Source organism: Hylobates moloch, unplaced genomic scaffold (assembly GCF_009828535.3).
Source record: "Hylobates moloch isolate HMO894 unplaced genomic scaffold, HMol_V3 SCAFFOLD_3, whole genome shotgun sequence".
Taxonomy (NCBI): domain Eukaryota; kingdom Metazoa; phylum Chordata; class Mammalia; order Primates; family Hylobatidae; genus Hylobates; species Hylobates moloch.
In genome coordinates this window covers 34,255,901-34,282,389 of record NW_026652278.1, presented here as the reverse complement: position 1 = coordinate 34,282,389, position 26,489 = coordinate 34,255,901, and the positions used below count along the sequence as shown (strand labels likewise).

The 26,489-nt window shown below is 41.6% G+C and overlaps 1 protein-coding gene and 1 long non-coding RNA gene across 2 annotated transcripts in view; one reads left to right on the top strand and one right to left on the bottom strand.

The window, feature by feature from the left end:
• GOT1 (glutamic-oxaloacetic transaminase 1) overlaps nt 1-7,571 on the bottom strand; it is a 31,158-nt gene extending 23,587 nt beyond the window's left edge. The window contains exons 1-2 of the mRNA XM_032134680.2: nt 7,348-7,571; nt 217-398 (exon numbers count right to left, since the gene is read on the bottom strand). Of these exons, the coding sequence (XP_031990571.1) occupies nt 217-398; nt 7,348-7,465 (300 nt within the window). The 5' untranslated portion in view covers nt 7,466-7,571. The remainder of the gene's footprint in view (nt 1-216; nt 399-7,347) is intronic.
• Nucleotides 7,572-7,836: 265 nt separating this feature from the next.
• Nucleotides 7,837-26,489, top strand: part of LOC131383035 (uncharacterized) — a 31,105-nt gene continuing 12,452 nt past the window's right edge. The window contains exon 1 of the long non-coding RNA XR_009212734.1: nt 7,837-10,814. This is a non-coding gene — a long non-coding RNA (uncharacterized LOC131383035). The remainder of the gene's footprint in view (nt 10,815-26,489) is intronic.

The window sequence follows — 26,489 nt, the reverse complement described above, 5'->3', positions numbered from 1 at the left end:
TCTGATGATCTACTGGGCAAAACTGAACAAGTGAAAAAGCCGTGCTTTGTACATGGCCACATTATTTGCACTATCAGGTTCCTGAACTTGCGCTACTGAAACCCTTATTCATTGGCAGTTCAATAGACATAACGCCTAATATTTTAAACAAACTATTCTCAACATCTTTTTACTTTCAGTTTCTAAAGAGAAAATACATCCTTACCCAAAACTTACCCGCTTCTCCTTGAGAGCTAGGCTGTCATCCCCAAGGGCAAGACGAGAAGCACAGCTCCGGAACTCAGCCAGGCCCAGGATTGGCAGATACTCGTGGTTTAGGCTATTGTCATTAGCAATCTTCTGCTCCACTTTCTTCACTACTGGCAAAACCCAGGGATGGCAGTCATCCGTGCGATACGCTGGAAAATGGAAGAGAGTTATACATAGAGGAGGCTCAGGCTGTGTCCAAGTTAAGAGTTTGTAACTGTGAACCAGGAGAATCCCACCACCTTCCGGTCAAAACAGAACAGTGAAGGAAATTGGAGAAAAATTTGTTCACTTACTGAGTACCTAATTTGAGCCAAGCATTGGGCTAGGTGCTGGGCAAACATAAGGGCAGATGTGGTCCCCATCCTTGTGGAACTTATAGCTCTTAACTACGTGACCTCCAAAAAGTAGAATGCTGAAATAAAACTGGGACATCACAGAGCCTGGTCACATGAGAAAGTACATAGAAAAGCACTCTGCAAAGTAAAAAGCATCTTGCAAATGTCATGTCAATATCGCTAGTGCACTGAGGTCTCTAGGCCATTGGCCCAGCAGTCTTCTTCCTTCTTCATCTCCCCAAGAGACTTCCGGAAAAAGCCTAGGTGCTACTTCCACATGAACCTGGCACCTTTAACACAAACGTGGAGAAGGAGTGGAAGAAGGCCCACCACTCCCCTTGTCCTAGAAGAGCAGAAATAAGATGAATGATAAGCAAATGCCCTGAGGATTTCAATGACAGGTGACACAATCACCCAAGGACCTGCTTAAACAGGTCCTTAACTACTTCCAAGTAAGAATTGTCCCTAAAGCACATCAACCTATCTATGATCACACTGCTACCATTGTTCAAAATATTCTTGAAACTTCTTTTGGAATTGTTTTTAGAGGCAACATCTCATTATTTTGAATATCCTCAATAGTGCCAAATCTTTGTCCTTTGAAAGTCAATTATTTTTCAGGAATAGCATTTGCATCATCTCCATTGAAAAGAGTGGGTAAATAAACTGAGTAAAACTCACGGAGAACAATTATTTTAAAAAATGATCCCTTGTGTGGGTCCTACATGCCTTGATAGCCAGTCTAAAAGGGGTTTCTAGAAATCTTGGAACAAGAAAAGCATATTTGAACTACCTACAAAGGATACTATGTAGATGCAAAAAAATCTGGGATGTTTATAGAAAAACCAGTTCTGTTATGTTTCAGTTCTGTGTCTGGGTGTTATATCTATTCGATAACATTACTAGGCTATGTGTTTATATTTATGATAATACGTCATTCATAAATAATGTGCTATGAATAAATAAAATATGAAAGAGAAAGAAAAGACTGGAATACTGATGTTCTTACCACTACTGAATACTCTGTGAAACTCTAAAATTCGAATACTACTACTTGGGTTGGGGATGGTTGGAGAGGCATTGTGTCTATACTGTGACTAAAAAAAAAAACTGGCCAATTTACAACTCCCCTTCTTTCTCCATTGCCCAGTTTTTCCCAGGTTGAGTTCTAGATTTGTTCCCAATGCTTCTCCTAACTGCCCTAGTGAAGCAGAACCAGATTTCTCTTGGGTGACTGGAGCAATGAGGTCAGGCATTAACAACAACCACTATTCCTGCTCTCCCCAAGAATTTTCATTCCTGTTTGTTGGACCCTTGAGTTTCTCATTCACTCTTTCATTCACTCGCTCACATAACAAGTACTTACTAAGTCTCATCATGAGCCAGGCACTGGCTAGTAGAAGCTACAGAGATTGATAAAATAAGATCTCATCTGCCCTCCAAGAAACACAGAGCATAGATAGAGCCTTTAATTCTAATTTGAGGAATCAGAGAAGATTTTACAGAGAATGAAGAATGAAAGATGAATCAGAGTTGAAAAGGTAAACAAGGGAAGAAGGGCATGCCAGAGGGCACACCTGTGCAAAGCCCCAGAGGCCTGGGGAGCATGAGGTCTTTGAGGATCTGCATTTTCATGACTCTGACGTGGAATCCATTAAGGATTAGCGGGGAGTGGCTAAAAGAATCCTGGAGTCTCTTTTAGGGAACTTCAGTTTCAATGGGTAACCACTGAAAGCATTTAAGCAAGAGAGTGACATGAGCAGCTGCACATTTTAACAGGATCATTTGAGTGACACCACAGAAAATAAACCGGAGAGAAGGACAGAGACGGTAGTTAAGAAGGGTGAGTTACTAGAAGTAGAAGCAGTAGAAAGCTACTGCAATATTCCAGAAGCGAAATAATGAGGCCTTGAGTTCACACAATGGCAGCAGGGATGAAGGGGTGCCACTGGAAACAGATTCGAGGTAGAAAAGACAGAACCTATTGACCAAATAAAAAGACAGGGGATTGGGGAAAGGGCTGCTGTTGACTCCAAGGTCTCCCTCAAGTCTGGATAATGAGTGGGTGGTGGTGGTGGGGTCGACCAAGATCTAGAACACGAGGGGAAGATAAAAGAAAAGATCAAGGGGAAGGTGGAAACGATGAGCTGTGCTTTGAACATGCTGAATTTGAGGGAGTTGTAGGATGTGTCCACTGTAGGCCTGACATTCAGAGATGAGGTCTGGGGCATGGAGAAAGACATTGACGGAACCTGAGGGCAGAGAAGTAACAACACGGATTTACTAAATACTCTGTACATACAAGGTACTGCACTAAATACATTTCTTTACTCTCATTTAATTCATATAGCAACCCACAAAATAGATACTGTGATGTCTATTTTAAGGATCTGGCTGCTGCAGCCAGAAAAGTCAAATCATTTGCCCAGGATCACAGAGATGACAAGAGCTAGGCTGTCATACTATTAAGTTCATGGATCCATGTGCTTTTTTAAAAGCAAGAGATGTCTAGAGAAAGCCTGAAGCAAGCAGGCCCCTGGGACCATGTCAGGGGCCTTTTTATCAGCATGCTCCCCAGCTCCATGCCCCACTGCTCTTCTTCCTGGACATAAACCCTTTTAGGGGAGTCACACAGTCTACAGGTGGGCCCAGCAGTCTTGCTTTGCAGAAGGAAAGGAAGAAAGAACACAGATTTAAATGGTTAAACCATCACCCTCATCTTCCTCCTAAGATCGCCACTTCCCTCACCTATTCCCACTCAAGAGCCTAATTGGGAGAAGGGCAGGGGTACTCAGAAACATCTGATAAAGCATATCTTTCCAACTATTTTATTTGAAGATGCTAGGAAACCATGTTGAAAATAAGAAATATTAAAGCTAGCAGAGTTTATCTGGGCCAAAAGAAAGCTAGGCTCACATGAAAAAATGGACTGGAGTCTTTGAAGAAACTTCTTGCTACAGGTTGCACCAGATTGGATCCATTTCCCATGTCCTTAAAACCACTTCAGTCTGAAGCTTTGAGAAGCACTAAAATGATCAACTTAGAAAGCATTGTGCTTAGCAGTGGAAAATGTGATACTCTCGTCTGTTTACCTATAAGGAAATTATTTAAATCATCACAGCAAGAAGAAAAACTGAGGAAACTAGCTGCAAGTAGGAACTGTCTGAGATTACAGTTGCAGTTTATTCTAAATGTGTCCAGAATCACTGGAACATTAACTAGATAACCTCCATTAGGTTTTATCTTAACTTGGGGGAAAAAAGTATCTTCCCTAAGGTCAATGATTAATTACATTTACTTCACAAGGGGTATACTTGGGGATGTGTATAAATAAGACTAGGACATATAACGGCTGGAAGACCTTTTATTCTACTCTAATTAGATCCTTATCCAAACACCTGCTATCCACAAAAAGACGGGTCACAGGGATGATCAAAAATAACATTTATATATAACACTTTTCTTTACATAACACATTTCACACACAATTATTCATTTAATCCTCAGACAACCGATGAGGCCAGTAAAATTATTATCCTATGCTACAGTCATAGAATGTGCTAGTGAATTGTGGAGTAGACTTTTAGTACAGTAGAATCTTTTTTATTTATTTATTTTTTGAGATGGAGTCTCACTCTGTTGCCCAGGCTGGAGTGCAGTGGCGCGATCTCGGCTCACTGAAAGCTCCACCTCCCGGGTTCACGTCATTCTCCTGCCTCAGCCTCCCGAGTAGCTGGGACTACAGGCGCCTGCCACCACGCCCGGCTAATTTTTTGTATTTTTAGTAGAGACGGGGTTTCACCGTGTTAGCCAGGATGGTCTGAATCTCCTGACCTCGTGATCCGCCCTCCTCAGCCTCCCAAAGTGCTGGGATTACAGGCGTGAGCCACTGCGCCTGGCCCAGTAGAATCTTAAGAGTAGAATTTGGGAGAGAGGTCATTCAGTCTTGACTCCTCATTTAACAGATGAGCCCTAGGGATGTTAAATAACCCTTCCAAGTCACACGGCTGGACCAGGGTGCTGGGCCTGTACCTAGGTCTCCTGGCTCTTCCCACTACAGTGTACTGGCTACCACCTGGAGGTACCTGAAATAGAGGTGTGGGCAGAGACTCTGAGGCCTGAGAGACCTGGCCTGGATTCCCAGCTCTACCACCCAGTGGTCAAATGACCTGGGGCAAATTGCTTCACCTCTCCAGTCTTCGGCTTCCTTGCCTCTAAACAGTAATAGTAATAAACCACCCTCCAGAGTTGTGAGCATTAAATGAGATTACATGCATAAATAATTTGCTCATGGTAAGGAGTTGGAGTTCCTGGAAAACATGACAAAGGCACCATCACAGCTGAGGTGGCCGTCTGAGTCAATGACTCCAATCCTGAGTCCATCGCTTCTGGCCTGTGCTGTCGGGGTGCTTTTTCTCTGCATGAGCAGTTTATTTCTGAACCAATGTCATAAATTAGTTCATTTTGCAGTTCTTGAACTGAAAATTTTTATTCAATATCTTTTATGAGAATCACTCAAAGAAATGCCAAAACAACAATAACAGTAATACCTAACACTTATATAAATCCTACTTATGTGCCAGATACAGCTATAAACACTTTAAATGTACTTAATCCTCACAGAAACCCTGTAAGATAGTTCAAAGGTAAATTGAATTAATAAAATAAATCTGATGTGGTTTTTTGTTTTTTTTTTTTTCTTTCTTGAGACGGAGTCTCACTCTGTCACCCAGGCTGGAGTACAATGGCGTGATCTTGGCTCACTGCAACTGCCACCTCCCAGGTTCAAGCGATTCTCCTGCTTCAGCCTCCTGAGTAGCTGTGACTACCAGTGTGCACCACCACATCTGGCTAATTTTTGTATTTTTAGTAAAGATGGGGTTTCACCACGTTAGCCAAGCTGGTCTCGAACTCCTGACCTCAGGTGATCCACCTGCCTTGGCCTCCCAAAGTGCTGGGATTACAGGCGTGAGCCACCATGGCAGGCAAAATCTGATGTTTTAAAAAGATGTATTTAGATTGACAGTAATACTAGTTCTTTATGTATCTGGCTGCAAAGAAACGCTTGGAGGTTTTGGACTGGATTTAAATTAAGAGACCGAATGGTGTCCATTCAAATTCAATTTGAGGCAATCTTTCAATATTTCTCCCACTCTGTTGCCCGCTAAAAGCATCATTTTCCCTCAATGGGCCAAACTATGTAGTACTGACTTACTTTAAAAGCTTTATGATGAAAAATTTCAAACCTATACAAAAGCTGAGAGAATAATATAACGTATGCCCATGTACCCATCACCCACCTTCAACAAATTACCAGCTTCAACAAACCATCACTTTTCAATGGATTTTTCCTTACCCCTCCCCATACTCCTTAGTGAAGACTTTTTTTTTTTTTTTTTAAGACAGAGTCTCGCTCTGTCGCCCAGGCTGGAGTACAATGGCGCGATCTCGGCTCACTGCAACCTCCGTCTCCCGGGTTTAAGCAATTCTCCTGCCTCAGCCTCCCGAGTACCTGAGACTACAGGCGCCCAACACCACCCCCGGCTAATTTTTTGTATTTTTAGTAGAGACGGGGTTTCCCCGTGTTAGCCAGGATGGTCTCATCTCCTGACCTCGTGATCCGCCCGTCTCGGCCTCCCAAAGTGCTGGGATTACAGGCCTGAGCCACCGCGCCCGGCCGACTTTTTTTTTTTTTTTAACAAATGCTACGCACAGACAAAACGTTATCTATGAGAAACCTGATTCTGAGCGTCCTTCATGTCACACTCTGCTACAAAATGATTCCACCTTCTCTTTCCACAATTTCTAGTCCTTTTATTCTAAGTCTATTCCCTAGCATAAGACTTTATGCTACCCATTTTCATCTCTCTGGCTGGTCTTTGCACGTGGCAAAATCCAAATGGAGAAAGTAAGTGTCTGTGGGGCTTCAAACATCCAAATGATAGTGAGAAGAATAACAAATTCATCAGAAAGGGTTAGGGGTAAAAAATGTGAGAGGCACTCCAATATGAATCTTCTTGGCAGATGGGGAAACTGAGGCCCATGCTCTGAGCTGTCCAAGGTACAGATGAGAATCACTTGAATCAAGAAATGAAGACAGGATGTGTGGAAAGTAAGCTTCTACCATCCATACTTCTCTCCACTCCTTTGCACCATCTCTACCCATTCCTACCACATCTGTGACGGCCAGAACCATCTCCCCAGACCCCCCGGGGGCAGTGTTAACCTGTCTCAAAGCATTGTGTAACACCAGCAGATTTTTAAATCCTTAAGGGCAAAATCAAGCCTCAGTCTCCCCCTCCAAAGCTTAATAAGGTGCCTGATTGATACTCGGTGTCATTCAAATATTTACCGACCCAGAACAGAGCTTCCTAGCGTTAAAAGTTCTCCTTTACCCATTTCCTAGCAACCTGAACCCTAAGCCTATCAGGCTTCCTATTTTTCTCCCTCTCCCTACAAGCTCCGGCAGCCTCATTTCTTAGGAGGATGTAGCAGAATGGGGAATCAGAAAGACTGAGTCTGTGTCTTGGCTGCTACACCTGGTTTGTGCGGCCTCGGACACATCGCCCCTTTCCAGAGACTCCACACCCGCATCTGTAAAATGGGCAGGTTTTAGGAAGCCTTCGTGGATCCAGCCTGCTCTCCGGCGCCGCCCTCTCCAGGCAGCGCCACACTGGGCCTCGGCTTCTCCCACAGTCTCCATGACCTGGGTTGTCCGCTCCACTACCCGAGCTGCTCACACTCCAGAGCACTACATCCTTACCTCCCACTCCCAGGTTGACCTTGCGGGGGTCCGGATCCTCCCTGAAGTCAGCAGTGAGCTTGAAGACCAGGACAGGCTGGGCCTGCGGAACCTCGGCAAAGACTGACGGAGGTGCCATATCGAGAGAGTAGGAATCAAGAGGTTTCACCCGGCGCCCAGAGCTGGCCGGTCACGTCTGGCCGTTGCGACTGGAGGAGACTCTCACCTTCACCTAGCCGGCGGGGGCGGGCCCGCGGCCTCCAATGGTAGAGCCGCGTCCAGAGCTTGGCAACGCGATTAACCAATCGTCAGCTTCTGACGACGAAGAGACAGGGGAGAAGGAACGCTATTAGCCAATCCAAGAAAACAATCTTATCGGCGGCCGAGAATGATGCAACCAATGCAATTTACTCCGGCTGAGGCGTGGGCGGAGACTGCGGGTGATTGGTAGAGCGTGTTCCTATCGCAGAGGCTGTTATTCCTTGGGTCTCCCGGCTGAGGGGAGGAGCCGAGCGAGCTGCGGGTGTCACTGAGAGGCCACCTCTTCGACCTTCGAGGGCCAGGAGGATACGGGGAGGTGGCCGGAGGGAGTTCCCGAACACAGGTCTTCCTGTTCCCGCCGAGCAGGTGTTGGCGCTGCCAGGCCCGGGCTGGCAGCCAAATACCCAGCGTCTGTGCTCGGGACGCGAGTGTTCGGCTAGGACGTGCAGCGCCGGAGCCCGCGCGGGCGACCTTGACCACTTTTGTCGGCTGTTTCCCCCTGAGGGAAGTATGGCTGTGCTGCCAGCCTTGGTCTCTGGCCGGGAAGGTCCTTCCAACAGGGAGGGGTGCCCACGAATTCCTTTTTGCCGCTCTTCTATTAATAGTTTGAGATTTTCCTCCCCGATTCCTTGCAGAGAGGGCCTGGTCCTCAAGGACCTCGGGATCTGGGCGCGGCGTCCCTTCCCAGCTTCCTCCCGCGCGCACCGGACCAGATCTTGCTGTCGTCAGCTGGCTGGTACCTAAAGTTCCTCTTCGTCAGGCTGTTCCTTCCCCGTTAGAGTCCTTCCTCCCCAGGAGCCCTTCCATCTGTTGACCTTCAAGACCCAGAGCGAATGCCACTTCATCCATGAAGCCTTCCCTTAACCCTTATTCTGGCCAAAATGTCTCTTTCCTGTGCTTCTGTACTTTAACAATTTTAGAAAATGCCTTTGTGGTTAAGAACCTATCTCCGGGACCGGACTATCTAGGTTTAGATTCTGGCTACCGCTTACGAATTTGGGCAGGTTTAGTCAAGTTATTTTAACCTCTCTGTGGAAGTTCCTGCTCTGTGGAAATAATAGTATTTTCCTCAGAGTTGGTGTGGGGAGTTTGTGAGTTAATACATATACGAAGTGGTTAGTTGCATATAAGAAGGACTGTAAATGTCAGCTATTGTTAACATTGCATATCTGCCACACCCTTCGTAGATGGTAAACTGCCTTTTTTTTTTTTTAACTTTTATTTTAGGTTCGGGATACATGCACAGGTTTGTTTTATAGGTAAATTGCTTGTCATGTGGGTTTGGTGTACAAATTATTTTGTCACCCAGATAGTAAGCATAGTACTTGACAGGTATTTTTTCTGATCCTCTCCCACCTCCCGCCTTCTAGCTTCAAGTAGGTCCCAGTGTCTGTTGTTCTCTCCTTTGTGTCCATGTATTCTCAATGTTTAGCTCCCACTTGTAAGTCAGAACATGCAGTATTTGGTTTTCTCTTCCGCTTTAGTTCACTTAGGATAAAGGCCTCCAGCTCCATCCATGTTGCTACAAAGGACATGATCTCTTTCTTTTTTATGGCTGCATAGTAGTCCATGGTGTATATGCACCGTATTTTCTTCAGTCTACTGGTGATGGGCATTTAGGTTGATGCCATGTCTTTACAATTGTGAATAGTGCTGCAGTGAACATACATGTACATGGATCTTTATGGTAGAATGATTTATGTTCTTTTGGGTATAGACCCAATACTGGGATTGTTGGGTCGAATGGTAATTCTGTTTAAAGTTCTTTGAGAAATCGCCACACTGCTTTCCGCAGTTACTGAACTAATTTACGTTCCCACCAGTATTGTATAAGCATTCCCTTTTCTCCACAACCTCACCAGAAACCAGCATCTGTTATTTCTTGACTTTTATTAATAGCCATTCTGACTGGTGTGAGATGATATCTCACTGTAGTTTTGATTTGGATTTCTCTAGTGATTAGTGATGTTGAGTATTTTATATGCTTGTTGGCCATGTAGCTTCTTTTGGCTAGGGACCTGTAAGTCTCCCTAGGTTTCTTGCACTTACTAAGCCTTCAACAAACGGTAGAAGAGTCAATTCTCTTGGTGTTTCAGAAGAAAACAATATCACAGCCCCTCTCCACTGGATAGTACTATAAATCTTAAAATGAATTTTCATTCAGAGTAATAAACACAAGCCAAAGAACTTTGTGTAACATCTGCCAACTTTCTGTGTTATCTATTTCTTTTCCGAAACATTGCCTCTGGTTTTAAAGGTAACTGCCCACAGTGTTTCACTAATAACATTTTAAGCATTACAAGTTCAACACTGAAGGTCAAATGACAATGAACTTTCAGTGCTTCCAAAAGCAGGGGCAGAGGGCAACTGCTGAGGGGGGCATTGTATAGCCTAACCTTCCCAGAATTTGATTTAAAAGTATGATCTTCACAGCGTTGGCCAGCAATATCATGGTCACTCCCTATGTCATTCCCTGGGAGAAAAACAACCCTAGGTTACCTAAACACTGTTGGCTAAGACCAAATATTTATTAACATCCTAAGCAGCCCCATAATCAAGCCAATGCTGATAGGGACAAAGAAGGTGCCATGTGCAGTTTTTCTCCATGTCCCCACAATATCCACTCTGAATTTTAAAAAGGGCAATTACTGGGGGAGAAGGAAGCCTATATATTATGTAGCATCCAAGTCTCAAACTGCTTTCTTAGGGACGGTGAGGTTCTTGGAGATTAAGTGCAGTACCTTTCTGTCTTGAGCCCTGTAGGCTGCCCCTCTAATTTAATGCCAGTCTTGAAATAAACAGAATGCTTTCCAAGTCATCGCTAATTTTAACACTTTGGCTTAGAATTGACTCAACACTGCCTCCTTGCTGAATGGATAATTCAAGCAAAAGACTCAAGAGCTAGATGCTGCCCAGACAGGTAGGCAGCCAGATAAAGTGAGTGTCCAGGGAAAGGGCAGTAAGGGTCAGAAGAGAAAGGCTGGTGTTCTCACTGCCTCCTGCCTTCCTTATGACTGTCTGTTCAGGAGTCCTCCTAGCATCTCCCTTCTGCCTTTCCCTGCTCCTGTCCCTGAAACCTTTTCTTCAGAAGAAGTGGAAAAGAGGAACTGGGAACCCATATAGCAACAGCATCACCTGGAATGAATTCCTTTAGAACATACTCTCTTGGAAATCTGAAGCCTGCAGGGCTGGACAGGCAAGAAGAGCAGTGAGCACTGCATGAACCTGTAAGCAAATCTGCATATGGATGGTTTTTTGGGTTTTTTTGAGACACAGCCTTACTCTGTTGCCTAGGCTGGAGTGCAGTGGCACGATCTCGGCTCACTGCAACCTCTGCATCCTGGGCTCAGGTGATTGTCCCACCTCAACCTCTCAAGTAGCTGGGACCACGGGTGTGCACCAACATGCGCAGCTAATTTTTGTAGAGATGGGGTTTCGCCGTGTTGGCCAAGCTGGTCTCGAACTCCTGGGCTGGGCAATCAGCCTCCCAAAGTGTTGGGATTACAGGCGTGAGCCACTGCACCAAGCCACACATGCTTATTTTACTCAGTCTTGCCCCTGAATACCCAGAAGGTCTAAACTCAGGAAAAAGTCAGGGGAGGGATGAGTTTATCATTCTTTGCACTCAAGCACAAAGTGCTTTGGAGTCGTTATATTTGGGTGAGTGCTGGCACTACGGGTAGGATATTTAGAAGCTGAGTTGTGTGCTGAGCAAATATTTCTTTAAAAACCAAAGCTGTATGTGGATATCTGTTATAGAGTCACAGTGTGGCTAAATAGTGTGTGATAAGATAAACATAGGGCTCCTGAGGTGGTGCTGTTCTCCCACTGTAATGAGTTTACTCTTCTTGCTAAGGAAAGTGATCCTTTATCAACTTCTCCTCTCAAATTAACTGGCTTGTTCCTGAGTGTGCCTTCATGGAACCATGTCTCCTTCTCTTCCCTCAGTTCTCTCCTTCCCTCACTTATATATGACTCCTCTCATAATCCGCACACCATGGATTGAACCAAGTGAGGATATTTTTCTGTTTCCTACCTCATAGAAGGGCATAGAGTGGACAGGGTCTAAGGTTAGTTCCTGAACTGAGTACCCACATATGCAGAACTTTATTTTATTTTTTTTTTTTTTGAGACGGAGTCTCGCTCTGTCGCCCAGGCTGGAGTGCAGTGGCGCAGTCTCGGCTCACTGCAAGCTCCGCCTCCCGGGTTCACGCCATTCTCCTGCCTCAGCCTCTCCGAGTAGCTGGGACTACAGGCGCCCGCCACCACGCCCGGCTAATTTTTTGTATTTTTAGTAGAGACGGGGTTTCACTGTGGTCTCGATCTTCTGACCTCGTGATCCGCCCGCCTCGGCCTCCCAAAGTGCTGGGATTACAAGCGTGAGCCACCGCGCCCGGCCTGCAAAACTTTATTTAAAGCTGCTGAAATCTTTGTATAACAGATCAATAGGACTGAAAACTACTGATGGTTTTACCTACTTGTTGAACGTGATTAAGTTCTATGGCACCATTTAGAAATTGTGCTGTATAGTTTTTGTATGTTGCTTAAGAAACAGTTTAGCGTAATGGTTAAAAGCATGGCCTCTGGAACTAGATTGCCTCTGTATGCCTCAGTTTCCTCATCTGGGAATAATAATAGTTCTACCTCATGGGGTTGCTGTGAGGATTAAATGATTTAATTTAATTTAATGATTTCCTACAAAACTCTGAATTGTACTTGACACTTAGTACTCAAGTGTTAACTGGGACCGTCATTATCATTACAGATGTTGTTTACAAGCACTTGCCTTTGAGATTTGTTTAGCTTTTTTATTAAATTACGAGCGGCATAGTAGAACAGTACGTAGGCTTGGGCCTGGCGTCAAATTCTAGCTTTGCCTCTTTATAGTTTTGAAACTTTGAGTAAATTACTTGATGTGTCTGAGTTTTAATATTCTTATATGTAAATTATTTTTAAAAAGAATTTTGCTTAGTGTTGATATACACACATTTAACACAGTTATAGAAATTATTGTTTTTACTATTGTCATAGATATGAGGAAATTAGTCCCTGGGTTGCTGTAGGGTGCTAATGGTTAGGCAAACTCTCTTTGAAGTCTGCCTGATCTGGCCCTTTGCAGTCATGTACTCTGAAGTATTTTTCAAATGGAAAAGAAAACAGAACACAATTTTCAAAATATCTAGAGCCCTCCAAGAAGTTGTTGTAGAGATCTATAAAATCTCAAGGCAATTTAAAGATAACAAGACAACTTTATTAATAATTAATTAAAATGTAAATGTTAATGACAGCCCTTTGTATAGCTATATTATGTTTTTCTGAAGAATAGGAAAATGTTTTAGAAACACTATTCTCTCCACATCCTGGGGCAGCAGCCTTCTCCAAAGAAACACAAAGAAGGAAATGGATTGCCTTAGCAAAAAACCAAATGAAGACACTCCAAATAACAGAAGAATGGGAAGGCTACAGACCTTGAAGTCAGAAGAAAATTTCCTCTCCTTGCCCTGTTTCTCCTTAAATGGATCACCAGTACAGTCTTTTACTTCTAGAGCCATGTTAAGCATTCTTCCCCAAAGTTGTAATGTCCTTCTTTTGATTGCGTCGTGTCCTAAAATCCTGCGCTTTGGTACAAGATGAAGGTATATGAAGAGATAATGAAGGAAACAAATTCAATGTGTTTGCCAAGCACACAGTCTTTTAAATAACTCTTAAAGGGTTCGTTTAAAACAATGTAATAAATTGTGGTAATCTAGTACACAAAGCTGGTAGGAACCTCAGGTATTAATAATATTTCAACATTCAGCAGTAGAGGGCAGCACTGTCCTTCTTTTGCAAAATGTTGAGCACTCTTGAGAAGGAAAATAAAGGCAAAGCTCCTGACCCCTGTGTCTGTGTTTACTTTTACCATTTAAAAAAAAAAAAAAATGGAGTATTTTTATTATGGTTTAGGTGATTATGTATAAAGAATGTCAGAGCCTGGATTGCCTAGAAGTGGCACACCAGGTAATGCAAAAAACAGAAGGTTTGAGGTCCCCCACTCAGGATATGGGTTCTGTCTAGTAAAGATAAACAGTAGCTTGACCCTGGGTAATCAGATAGGGTTATTGTATGAACAAACCTAATGCTCCTGCACGTTGTGGATAGAAGTCAATCTACTGAAATAGCAGGATGTGGTTTTAAAAAATGTGTGTAACTCATATAGTCTTAGCCTTGATAAGTGCTTCTAAATTCTTATTCACTGCCTTTATTCTGCTGTGTTAATGTTGCTCTCTGTCATACGTGGGTCAGATCAGAACTATCTCAAATACAGTATGTGTATTATGACTTTAAGGAGTGGTGTCAGACAAGATGGGTAAGGAATGTCTTTCATGGGACTGCAGTTGGCTAAATGGCTGTGTATAAATAGTGAAATTGAAGCCTTGTATGCTCATCGTCATTCTATCACAGTATGATTTGAGTTTCCCTAACCAGTAAATAGCAAGAAAAAATGATCTGTTACTTTTTACTAAAAGTTACTTGATGCTCTTTAGCAGGTTGACAGAATAATTCTAATTTTAGCAAATACAAAGCCATGGTAATCCTAGCACATTTGGATTCTGTTTAACCCCGAAAACTCTTTTGGCAGCAAATCTTCAATGCCAATTTAGATAAATCCCACTAGGAATAAGCACTGAAAGACATTGAGTCTAGTTCCCAGCTCTGCCATGTGAAGTTGGGCAAATTACAATCTCTGAGCTTTTATTTCATCTGTTAAATGGAGATAATACCTCCTAGATTTATTAAAAGGGTCAATTTAGAAAATATGTATTAAAATGGTTTGAAAGCCATTTAAGTACCTAATGAATATTTCTATCACTGTAGCCCAAAAAGATTCCTGCCTAGAAGACTTTATGTCTCTTCTCCTCATCTGGTATCATTCTATTGCCTGAGATTGTTAATTAACTTTTATGCATACTCAATATTTTCTCCCACCTTGGTTGCTAGTTCCTTGAGAACTGAAACCATCAATTGCACTTCTTGGTATCCTCCACAACAAGGTATCTAGGTACTCAAATATTTGTTGGTTGATTAAACACATAAACCACAAGACATAATTAACTCTTTTTAAAATTGTGGTAAAAAACATGTATTTATCATCTTAACCATTTTTAAGTATACTATATATTAGTGTTTACTATCTACATTGCATTTACTACATGCATTTACTATATGCATTGTTGTGCAACACATCTCTAGGACTTTTTCATCCAGAATTCTTTTTTTTTTTTTTTTTTTTTGAGACAGATTCTTGCTCTGTCACCCAAGCTGGAGTTCAGTGGCACCATCTCGGCTCATTGCAACCTCTGCCTCCCAGGTTCAAGTGATTCTCCTGCCTCAACCTCCCGAGTAGCTGGGATTACATGTGCCTGCCACCACGCCTGGCAAATTTTTGTATTTTTAGTAGAAATGGTGTTTTACCATGTTGGCCAGGACTGGCCTAGAACTCCAGACCTTAAGTGATCCACCCACCTCAGCCTCCCAAAGTACTGGGATTACAGGCATGAGCAACTGTGCCTGGCCTAGCCATCTTCTATAAACCTGAAAATAGATGCCAGAAAAGAAGGTGCTGCTATAAAATGCTTTCATGAGTGATTTATGTCTAACATACAATTAAGCATTTATGAGAAGGAAATTATCAGGTTAAAATATAAACTCACTTGCCAATTATTTGATTTTCAGGATATCTGACTTTTGTTAATTACTGAAAATAAAGTATTATTTCTAATCACTATTGGTATCACAATAGCATTTTTATTTGGCCGGTATGTGTGAGGCCTGGAGTATGCAGGGAAACTGTCCTAGAAAAGGACCTTGCATTGGCTGTACAGAGTTCTGGAACTCTCAGGATGGCAAGATTGTATTTAACTCTTTTAAAAACAATGCACCTTTTCAAGCACAGATTTTCATCTGATGTCGTGATTGTCAATTATGTCAAATTTGTTTGATATATTAAAAAATTGGTTTTCTCCTTTGCACAAAATAAATTCTAGATGGATATAAGATTTAAATATTTTAAATAATATAGGGAAAATAGTATTTTTGAAACAGTATTAGGGTAGAATAGACTTTCCTAATCGTGGCACAATCTCAGAAGCTATAAAGAAAATAATTGACTTTGCATGGCTATAGACACCACAAATAAATACGTGATAACATGGAAGAATATTTGCAACATGCTTATTAGTCACATCTATTATATACTCAGAGCTTCATTGTATTGGTGGAAAAATGAGGATATAAAGAAATTCAGAAAAGAATAAATACAAATAACCAGTAAACATGCCCAAAATCATCCTCATTATAAAATTGAAACCATGCTAATTTGTCAATGTTTATCCATTAGACTGACAAACATTTTAAATGTTGAAAAAATAGTGTTGAGGGGAAATAGCACTGACATGCACTACTGGGAAGACTGTCAATCAATAAAGCCATTTATTAGAGTGCATTTTGGTAATAACAGTCAAAATTAAAATGCACATAATACCATTTGACCAAGCAATTTCTCCTCTAGGAATCTATCCTAAAGAAATTTATACAAGTTTTCAAAGATAGGTATGTAGGCATACAGTTATGCATTGTAGCTTTGCTTTAATAGAAAAAGAGTAAATACATGTATTATTTTTGTACCCTAAGAAAAAAAATCAAGTTTTTATTGAAAATAAAAATGACAGGTTTGAAGCAGAACAGTGGCCATGGAAGTTGGAATCCACTAAGGCGTGTGTAACAACTCACCTGCTGAGTCAACAAAAATAAATAAAATTTTTTTTAAAACAGGCTTGAGAGACACTTCACAGGAATAGAAAATTAAGATAGTTTCTAACAATGATAATGAAGTAGAACAGACAGGAAAAAGTAATTCTCCAAAGCAAAGTATGTATGTGTGTAGTAACTTAAAACTTCAGATACTATGAGAAACTATTTTTAAATAAAGAACAATGTGGTGTGCTACAGTTTAGAGTTGATCTGGAAATCTGGGGAACTATTGATGCTCCTTAGTTAATAAAATAGTGATTTTTAAAAATATGACTCCCCATTATCCGTAGCAAACTAACGCAGGAACAGAAAACCAAATACCGCATGTTCTCATAAGTGGGGCTGAATGATGAAGAACAACACATGGATACACGAAGGGGAATAACACACACTGGGGCCTGTCAGGGGTGGGAGTAGGAGGAGGGAGGGCATCAGAAAGAATAGCTAATGGATGCTTGGCTGAATAGCTAGGTGATGGGATGATCTATGCAGCAAACCAACATGGCACACATTTACCTATGTAACAAACCTGCACATCCCGCACATGTACTCCTGAACTTAAGAGCTGAAGAAAAAAAATGAATCCTACAATTCTGTATCTGAAGACCTAGAACAGCTCCTGACATCCAACGACAATAAATATTGGCTGAAGGAATGAATGAGGATATTTGCACCTGAGTTTTTATAAGAATAGTTGTAAAATTGCCGAATGATTATTACTTGGTCTGCAACAAGTGTTTAATAGATATTAGTTCACTATATGTGTCTAACACATCACAAAGGTTTATTTATTTAAAAGAATTTATATAGTGCTTATTATATGCTGGGTACTATTCTAAGTTCTTTACAAACACTAACTCATTCAAGTTGTATAAGTGAAGTAGGTGGTCTAATTATTCCATTTAACAGATGAGGCAATTGAGGCAAAGAGCAAGTAACTTGCCCACGATGGCACAGCTAGACAATGGTGGGGATATGAACACAGTCTGCCTCCAGGGTCACTTCTCCATGGTGCCATATTGCATCCCATATGGTAAAAACTTACTAAATGTAAGAATGAATAAAGTGTTACTGTTTTTGAAATTATATTATGCTTTTGCCCCAGAAAGCTCAGAATATTTTATATCAAATCATGCCTAAAAATCATTCCCACAACTTCCCTTTGAGGTAGAGCATATTTCTAAAATCATGTTTTAGTGTATTACTGGTTTACTAGTTGTGTTTAAAAAAAACATGGGAGGTCATTGTTCCTATGATAAAGTCACTGTATTTGTTTTTTGACATCATATTCATTTCCATGACAACACTTCCAAGTTCCAAACACAGAATCATCTTGCTCTAGAAATGGAAGAGGCATAGGGCCTACAGAGAATTACATAACAATGTCAAAATTGTTTAAAGGGGTAAGGTTGTGTGTGTGTGTTTTAATCTTTTGCATAACTAAAGCAATGAGTCTCCAACTTTTTCAATCAGGAATCTTTTTTTTGTATCTAAGCTTTGTAGGCTTTTTTTTTTTTTTTTAAGATGGAGTCTCTGTTGACAGGCTGGAGTGCAGTGGCATGATCATAGCTTATCACAGCCTCAAATTCCTGGGCAAAAGCAATCCTTCCACCTCAGCCTCCCAAGTAGCTGGGATTATAAGCACAACCCACCCTGCTGGCTAGTTTTCGTTTTTTGTTTGTTTGTTTTTGTTTTTGAGATGGAGTTTTGTTCTTGTTGCCCAGGCTAGAGTGCAATGGCATGATCTTGGCTCACTGCAATCTCCACCTCAGATGATTCTCCTGCCTCAGCCTCCCAAGTAGCTGGGATCACGGGCATGCGCCACCACACCCGGCTAATTTTGTATTTTTAGTAGAGACGGGTTTCTCCATGTTGGTCAGGCTGGTCTCGAACTCCCAACCTCAGGTGATCTGCCCACCTCAGCCTCCCAAAGTGCTGGGATTACAGGCCTGAGCCACCACGCCCAGCCAGTTTTCATTTTAACCTTAGTTTAACTCCATTCCATAATAATACCAATGTTTCTTTTTTTCATGATTCATTCATTCATTTATTCATTCATTCCATAAATATTTATTGACCATCTACTATGCGCCAGCATTGCACTAGGTGCTAAGAATAACATGATGAACAAGAAGACAAAATCCCTTTCTTCAGGGATTGAAATCTAATGGGGAAACAGATAATAAGAGTATTGCACAAATGAAATACTAAGATTACTACACTGTAGCCATACCTGAGTGCTACATATCTTAGTAATCTGAGATTACTAAATTACAGGCATGGTAAGTGCCACATATCTTCATGGAAAAAGTCCATGAAAGCATAAAATAGAGGGAATTAATCTAGTTGAGGCCAGTTCTTTCCCCCTCAGAATCTTCCATCCAGCATGGATAGCATTCCACTTCTAATTCCTACCCCAGCTATACCTCTTAGACCTTACAGTTTGCACATACGACAAAGTTCTGGAGTCCATGTTAGCAGCCAGTGTTTTCAAGAGAAAATGGCCCATTAAAAATAATATTTTTAATTTATTGTCTTGTCATTTTATTATTGCTTCTAGCTTTTTTCCCAAAAGACAAAAACATCACTTTAAAAATCTAATTGGCATTCATAAGATTAAGTACTTTTATCTTTGTGTTTCTGTTGGGAAATGTGAAGAATAAGACATTTCCTGTAAGAATAACATAGATCTTTATCAAGTTAAAGGAAGACGTAAATATCAAGAGAAGGTAGAACCAGAAACATCTATTTGTGTTTGTTATTCTTATTCTACATAGGACAAGAATCTCCTTTAAAGGTTAAAAGGAAAACCTACTGGCACTGCCCAAAGAGGACAGCTCTGTCATTGGTGGTACGTGGACATCACCGAGTGACATGCAGCATCTCCTTCGTGTGTGATGGGCGTGGGGGCCAGAGCTAGGCTGCAAAGTCTCCTCTGGAAGACCATTGTGTCAAAAGAGCAGGTGATGGGCACAGACAGGTCAAGCTCGGAGTTGGGGCCTCTGGTTCCCCCAAGGGAGGATTGAGCTGTGAGTGAGGCATGGAAAGCAATGCGATGAGAACTAAAGGGTCCATGAGCTCCATCAGAATCCCCCAGAAGGGAAGGTTATATATAGTCAGAGGCAAGAAACAATATTGGAAAAGTTTCAGAATTATAGATGGTGTGACAACCAACAACTTAGAATGCTTTTAATGCCATATTCAGGACATGCCCCTGTTTAGGGCAAGGAACCCTAGGATGAAGGACACCTTGCTTAGCTGATGTACAGTAAGGGCCTCTTTGTCTCCCACCCTTCCCCACCCTGTATTTCCTTCTCCTTTCACTTCTTTGTTATGGCAAGTATTTATAATTTCAATGACACATAGTGTCTTCTAGGGAATTTCCTTCTCCCTTGTATTGAGCTGACTTTTATCTGGGTGCTCTAATCAAAGATTGGTCCTCAGACCAGCAGTATAGCACCACCCAGGTGCTTGTTAGAAATGCAAAATGTCAGGCCCCACCCTGGGCTTACTAAATGAGGATCTGCATTTTAAGATGATCCTCAGATTTTTCCCAAGCACAATAAATTAAGAAGCATCATTTTACCCCCATGAGCTTCCTGGACTGTAAAATGGACAAGGCCGTTCCTGACCCACCCTGCTCACAGCTTTGAAGGGAAGATGCTCTGAGATTTAAAAAAATATATATTATTATTATTATTATTAGTTTTTGGCTGGGCAAGGTGGCTCATGCCTGTAATCCCAGCACTTTGGGAGGCCGAGATGGGTGGGTCACAAGGTCAAGAGATGGAGACCATCCTGGCCAACATGGTGAAACCCCGTCTCTACTAAAAATACAAAAATTATCTGGGCATGGTGGCACACACCAGTAGTCCCAGCTACTTGGGAGGCTGAGGCAGAAGAATCACTTGAACCTGGGAGGCAGAGGTTGCAGTGAGCCGAGATCACGCCACTGCACTCCAGCCTGGTGACAGAGCAAGACTTCATCTCAAAAAAAAAAAAAATTAAAAAAAGAAAGCATTTTCAAAAGATAAAAGTGCAAGAGAATTATTAAATATAAAATTTATTTGCACCTGGACAACTTGACTTATTCAAACCTTTTTAGAGTAAACAATTAAAGATTAATCAATGACTATTTGTTTCCATAATTGGTTATTTTAAATATTATCTTGAAATGTTCTAGAGTTCTGTTTTATTTTGTTTAGATCAGTGATTCTCAATCCTTGCTACACTTCAGAATTTTCTAAATTTTTCTGAAAATCCAAAGCCTGAGCCCTATTCCCAAAAGATTCTGATTCAGTGGAAGTGAATCTAACATACTGCCAGAGTTGAAAACCATTGATAGAGATGAGTCCTGAGATGAGGAGAGTTAGATCCATTGTGTAATAAGCAAACATAGAAATGCTAAGGGGCTAAAAATTGCTTGAAAAATATGGCTTGAGCTTTGCCACTGACCCTGCAAGGCTACCTCCAGGAATCTGTCCTGCCAAAATATGTGTACAAGGATATATATGCCTGAAGGCTCGTGGCAACATTGTTTGTAATAACAAACATAATGGAAACAGTTTTAATGTCCACCAATTAGTGAGTGATTACATAAGTAGGGCACATCCATATGATGCAATACTACACTGTTAAAATTAATGAGGCAGACCTATATGTACTGCTGTGGAAACATCTCCAAGATATACACTATTAAGTAAAACAAAACACACAACAATATGTTATATATGAACTCATTTATGTAAAATCTATGTGCGTATATACATGCACATACATATAAACGTCTAGAAAGATTACTGAAGGACATGTACCAAATTGTTGACAGTGGTTACATCTGGGAATAGGAATGGAAGGGAAAGGGACATTTTGCTGTGTAAACTTCTAAACATTTTACAACAAAAACATATTCATGCACTACTTGCATAACTATTCAAAACATATACCAGGGCTGTCAGCTGTCATACCATCTATAATCCTAGATAATAAACTAAACTATTATTTTAATATTACGATTTTGAATGAATAATTCTATAATAAATAATATAGTGGTTGACAAAAAAAACAAAGCAAATCTAAATATAAACTCAAAACAAAAGCTCCTAGGACACGCAGGGCTTTTGTTATGGAGCCTGTCACTTCTTGACCCTGAGATGGCTGGAACTGTGTTTCCCTGACTTCTCTGGATACCCTCCCTATCCAACATTATGCTTGGCATTGACTCTAACAGCCTCTCTGCTTCCTTGGAAAACTCACCCAGGCAAGCACTGTACTTCTAGAAGAATCTTGATGTTAGTACTTTGTAAATCCTTCCTCAGCCCAGCCCTAAAAATCACTGGGGACAGACAGCCATCTACAACTCAGCCTCGCTGAGAGTTAGGTCGCCTCCATTCCAGGCAAGTGAGAAAAGTACAGTGATTAAGCTGCAGGAGAAGGGATCTGCATCCCGTCTAGGGAGAAATCCTCGAAGTCTGCTGTGATAGCTCTTCCTCTTTGAAATGGTGATTAAGCATTGGAAGTGCATAATGAGAGAAACTACTTATAAATCTGTGCCTCTCAGCTCCAGGCCACTTCTTTTTCTGTAGGAGAAAATCAAGGATTTTGCCCTAATGGCATTGGAACAAAGTCAGGGCTGAGGCAGGCCGACAGAGAGGGAGGCTTCCAGCCCGTGGCGGCCCTGCTGACAGCTCGTTAGGAACTGTCCCTCTCCAGCTCCTGTTTCATTTCTTCAAGTTACAAAGCCTGACAGAGTTTGATGGGAAAACCAAGGCGGTAATGTCCCCCGCGGCAGCCGAAGCCCTGCTCATCCATCTTTGTTTGACAGATACAGAGAGTAGATGTCACCTACAAAACATTTCACTCACCTGAACCAAGTGTGCCAGGATGGCCCTGTCACCCTCAAAGGACCCAACAGGAAGAATCCAGACCAAAGCCATACCATAATTGAGATTTCTCACAAAAGAAAATCATTTCTAACAAGACAGTTCCTGCAAAGCAAATGCTCATTCAAGTTCTCCTCGGAAAAGTACATATAATGCCTAATAATTCAAAGAAAGTTGTACTTTGATTTACAAACATCTCTTCCAGGCTACATCCTCCAGCTGGTCTTTGAGGGCTGGCGACCATTTAAGATCTGACAAGTCAGTCTGAGGTTCCACGCAGAGGACCTGGGAGTCTGATTTTGCTGGATTTTCAGGAAGGGGAGTGTAATGAAACAAAAATGCCTCTCCACTCTAGACAGCAGAGGCTGGGATGCATTGGTATCCCAAGGTCTCCTCAACTCAGCCTCTGTCAGTGGTTCTCCAATCTTAACATACATTAGAAAAATCTGTGAAGCAGACTTTTAAAATGATGTTTAAAAACATGTTTTTTTTTTTTGAGATGGAGTCTCGCTCTGTCGCCCAGGCTGGAGTGCAGTGGCGCAATCTCGGCTCACTGCAAGCTCCGCCTTCCAGGTTCACGCCATTCTCCTGCCTCAGCCTCCCGTAGCTGGGACTACAGGCGGCTGCCACCATGCCCGGCTAATTTTTTGTATTTTTTAGTGGAGACGGGGTTTCACCATGTTAGCCAGGATGGTCTCAATCTCCTGACCTCATGATCCACTCGCCTTGGCCTGCCAAAGTGCTGGGATTACAGGCGTGAGCCACCGCGCCCAGCCTAAAAAGATGTTTGAAATACAGATCCTGATTCAGAAGATCTGGAGCAGGGCCAAGGAATAGGCATTTTCAACAAACTCTTTAGGTGAGTCTGGCTGCAGGTAATCCTGGGGCCCCTTTGAGAAGCAATGCTGCTACCTGCAGCTGCCCAGGGCAGCACCTCCAGCCAGGGTTCCTAACAGCACCCTCGAGAAGCACCTCTTGGGGACAGCTCCCATCCCCACTGGCCGCCAAGCCCAGACTTGGTTCTCAGCAGCTGTTCCTGTTAAAGGTAGAGCCAGTTCAGCGTTCTTCTGAAGATAACAACAGTCCCCAGAGACCACTCCCTGAAGCAGAAGCATCTCCCAAAGACCACCCAGTGCCAACTTCTCAGATGCCCATCTGGAAGGTAACTCCCAGTAAAGTCTCTGCTGAGCCCGATGCTACCACATGACTTTGTCATAGTAGCTGCTGATTTTAGCCAATTGCTTTTTATTAGCTGTTAAGAACTAAAATTTGAAACCAGAGTTCAACTCTTAACCATTATATCACCTTGCTCATATTCATAATAACGGTAATTCATACAATAATTATTATGGGACTATTGAGCGCTAGTATTAGAGGTTATGCTCTAAGCATACAGTGACAAACAAGACAAATACAGTTGGTCTTCCCAATCTGCAGGTTCCCCATCCGCGAATTCAATCAACTGCTGATTGAAAATATCTGGGACAAAAAAATTAAAAATTACAATAAAAATATAGCAATACAGTATAGCAACCAACTATATAGAATTTACATTGTATTAAGCATTATAAGTAATCTAAAGATGATTTAAAGTATATGAGAGAATGTGCATGGGCCACATGCAAATACTATGCCATTTTATAAAAGGGCCTTGAACATCTCCAGATTTTGGTATCTGCAGGGGTCCTGGAACCAGTTACCCCCAGATACCAAGGGACTCACAACTGTCTGGCCTTCATGGTGCTAACAATCTTGAGAGCAATTCAAATGTATAAATGAACCATTCAGTGCAGTGTGAGGAGAGCAGTTCTAGGAAATTGCTAGGTTAGGTGCTAACACACTAGCCTGGACAAGGAGGATCAAGAGGGGTTTCTCAGAAAAAGTGAGGTCTAAGCTGAGATCTAAATATGGGCACAAATTAGCCAACACAAAAGCAGGAGAAAGGGGGCTCAGAGCTGAGGATACAGCAGTTGCAAAGCCCCAGAGTTAAGAGAGCATATAACATGGTCAAAGAACTGAAAAGTGATTTGGTATGATTCGAGTGGAGAGGAAAGAGAGGTTTCAGCAATAAGACTGAAAAGGTACACTGGATGGAAAGGGTGTGTGGGATGGCAGGGGGATGAAGGGAAGTTGGTCAATGGATATAGACTTACAGTTAGAAGAATTAAGTCCTAATATTCAGTTGCAGAGTAGGGTGACTATAGTTAGCAATAATGTATTGTATATTTCAAAATAGCTGGAAGCCAGGACTTGAAATGTTCCCAACACTTACTAATGATAAATATTCCTGACTTCTTATACATTCCATGCATGTAACAAAATATCACATGTACCCCATAAATATGTAAAATATTTTGTATCAAGATACACTGGACCCAGATTTAGAAGCACCCTATAAAACACCTTAAAGGGTTTTACCGTATGTCTATGGAGATTCGTTAGGTATTAGCCAAAGCATGTAGCTGAGGAGATTTGGCCTGAGCCGATGTGTGCCATGGGCATGCAGTGGGAACTGAAGCTATGGGAAGATGACATTACCCAGGAAAGACCAAAGAGGGCCTTGGCAGCAGCCTGGGATGTGCCAGCATTTCAGGAATGGAAAGAGAAGGAAGAGTCCCCGAAAGAGACTCAGAGAGGTAGTAAGAAAACATGAGAGGTGACTATGTGCCCCAAATCACAAAGCTAGTAAGTGGCAAACTTAGAATTCAAAACATCTCTAACATTCCAAAGCCATGACCCAGACCTCAGCATCTCTTAAATACTGTTTTCCCTTGCTGCTTAAAATTACAGTTGATATAAAATTTCACTTATACATATTTTTCTAGGAATTCATTTATACAACAAAAAAATTGTCAAGGCCTTTGTTGAGTGCATCCTCGAGTTGCGTTAGGAAGCAAACTTGTGAAACCTGCCTCTGGCTGCCTCTCCATCTCTCCCCTGGTGTGCCCTGCCATGTCTTCAGTTTGGATATGCTTTTGTTCCCCCTAGGAGTGTCACCTAGGGGATAACCACGTACAGTCCATTGACAAATGCTTAGGATTTATCTCCAGAAGTGCTTCCACAGGTGCACAAGGCACCCACAATTCTCCAAGGAGCAAACCAAACAGTAGTAATGATCATGTTCCTTACAACATGTGTGTCTTCTCCAAAAGAAAGATCAATGAATGCTCTGGTTGTTTCTATTGTTTATTGTTTTATCAAAACAATAAGTGCTCATTCTAAATAAAACAAATGTAGGATATATAACATTTCACAAGTATATAAAGCAAAAATAAGTTATTAAATTCCCTTACCTGTCTCCTGCAACCTATTACCTATAACCCCATTACCAGAAATATCCATGGCAACAAATTTGGTATATATATATATATATATATGTATATGTATATATACACATATACACATACATATATATATGTATATATACACATATACACATACATATATACATATAATTTTTAAATTGAAAGGATTCTATTATCTATATTGCTCTGAGACTTGCTTCTTAAACTATATAATTATCAAACTTTTTATGTCTGTGTATATAGCTTTACCTACTTTATTTTTTCCACATACCAGCCCACAGTATGAAGGCACCATTACTTCTTTAACCAGTCTTTTATTGATGACCATTTGTATTGTTTCCGGGTTTTCTTGGCCTGCTTTGATTCCACAGAGTGTGAGGGGGCCCAGAAGAATATTGTTTGGGCTAAACTCCAAACGAAGCATTTTTTGGAATTTGACATTTTTTGTACTTACCTTTCCTCCCTCTTTGAGCTTGTTGGATGTTTCTCTCCTGCTGGTCCCTCTTAATCTTGCTGTTGCCTGATTTAAGGTATGTTTGTTGTTTTAAAGATTTCCTTACAGAGTCTAGGACTCTTTGGGGAATGTAAGTTCAGCAAATAAACAAAGTATTGTCCTAACTTTACATTCTTATTTTAGAGGATTCCAGGAGCACAGGAAGAAGTTCTCTTGTTATCTGGGAATCGGCTTAAAAACCTAAAGTCATGTTTGAACTGTGCTTTTCATTTCCCTCTAAAGAGCATCCTAGCTAGAGCTTGACTAAATATATTTAAATTGAAGGCATATCTTATAACCTCAAAGAGCTAACAGTCTCCTACAGTCTGTTGGGGAAGCAAAATTGGCATTAGAGAAACAATTAGAGCACAGTTGAATGCTAAATTATGTGGTACAAGCCCCTGGGCAACAGTTCAGGGATGATGACGG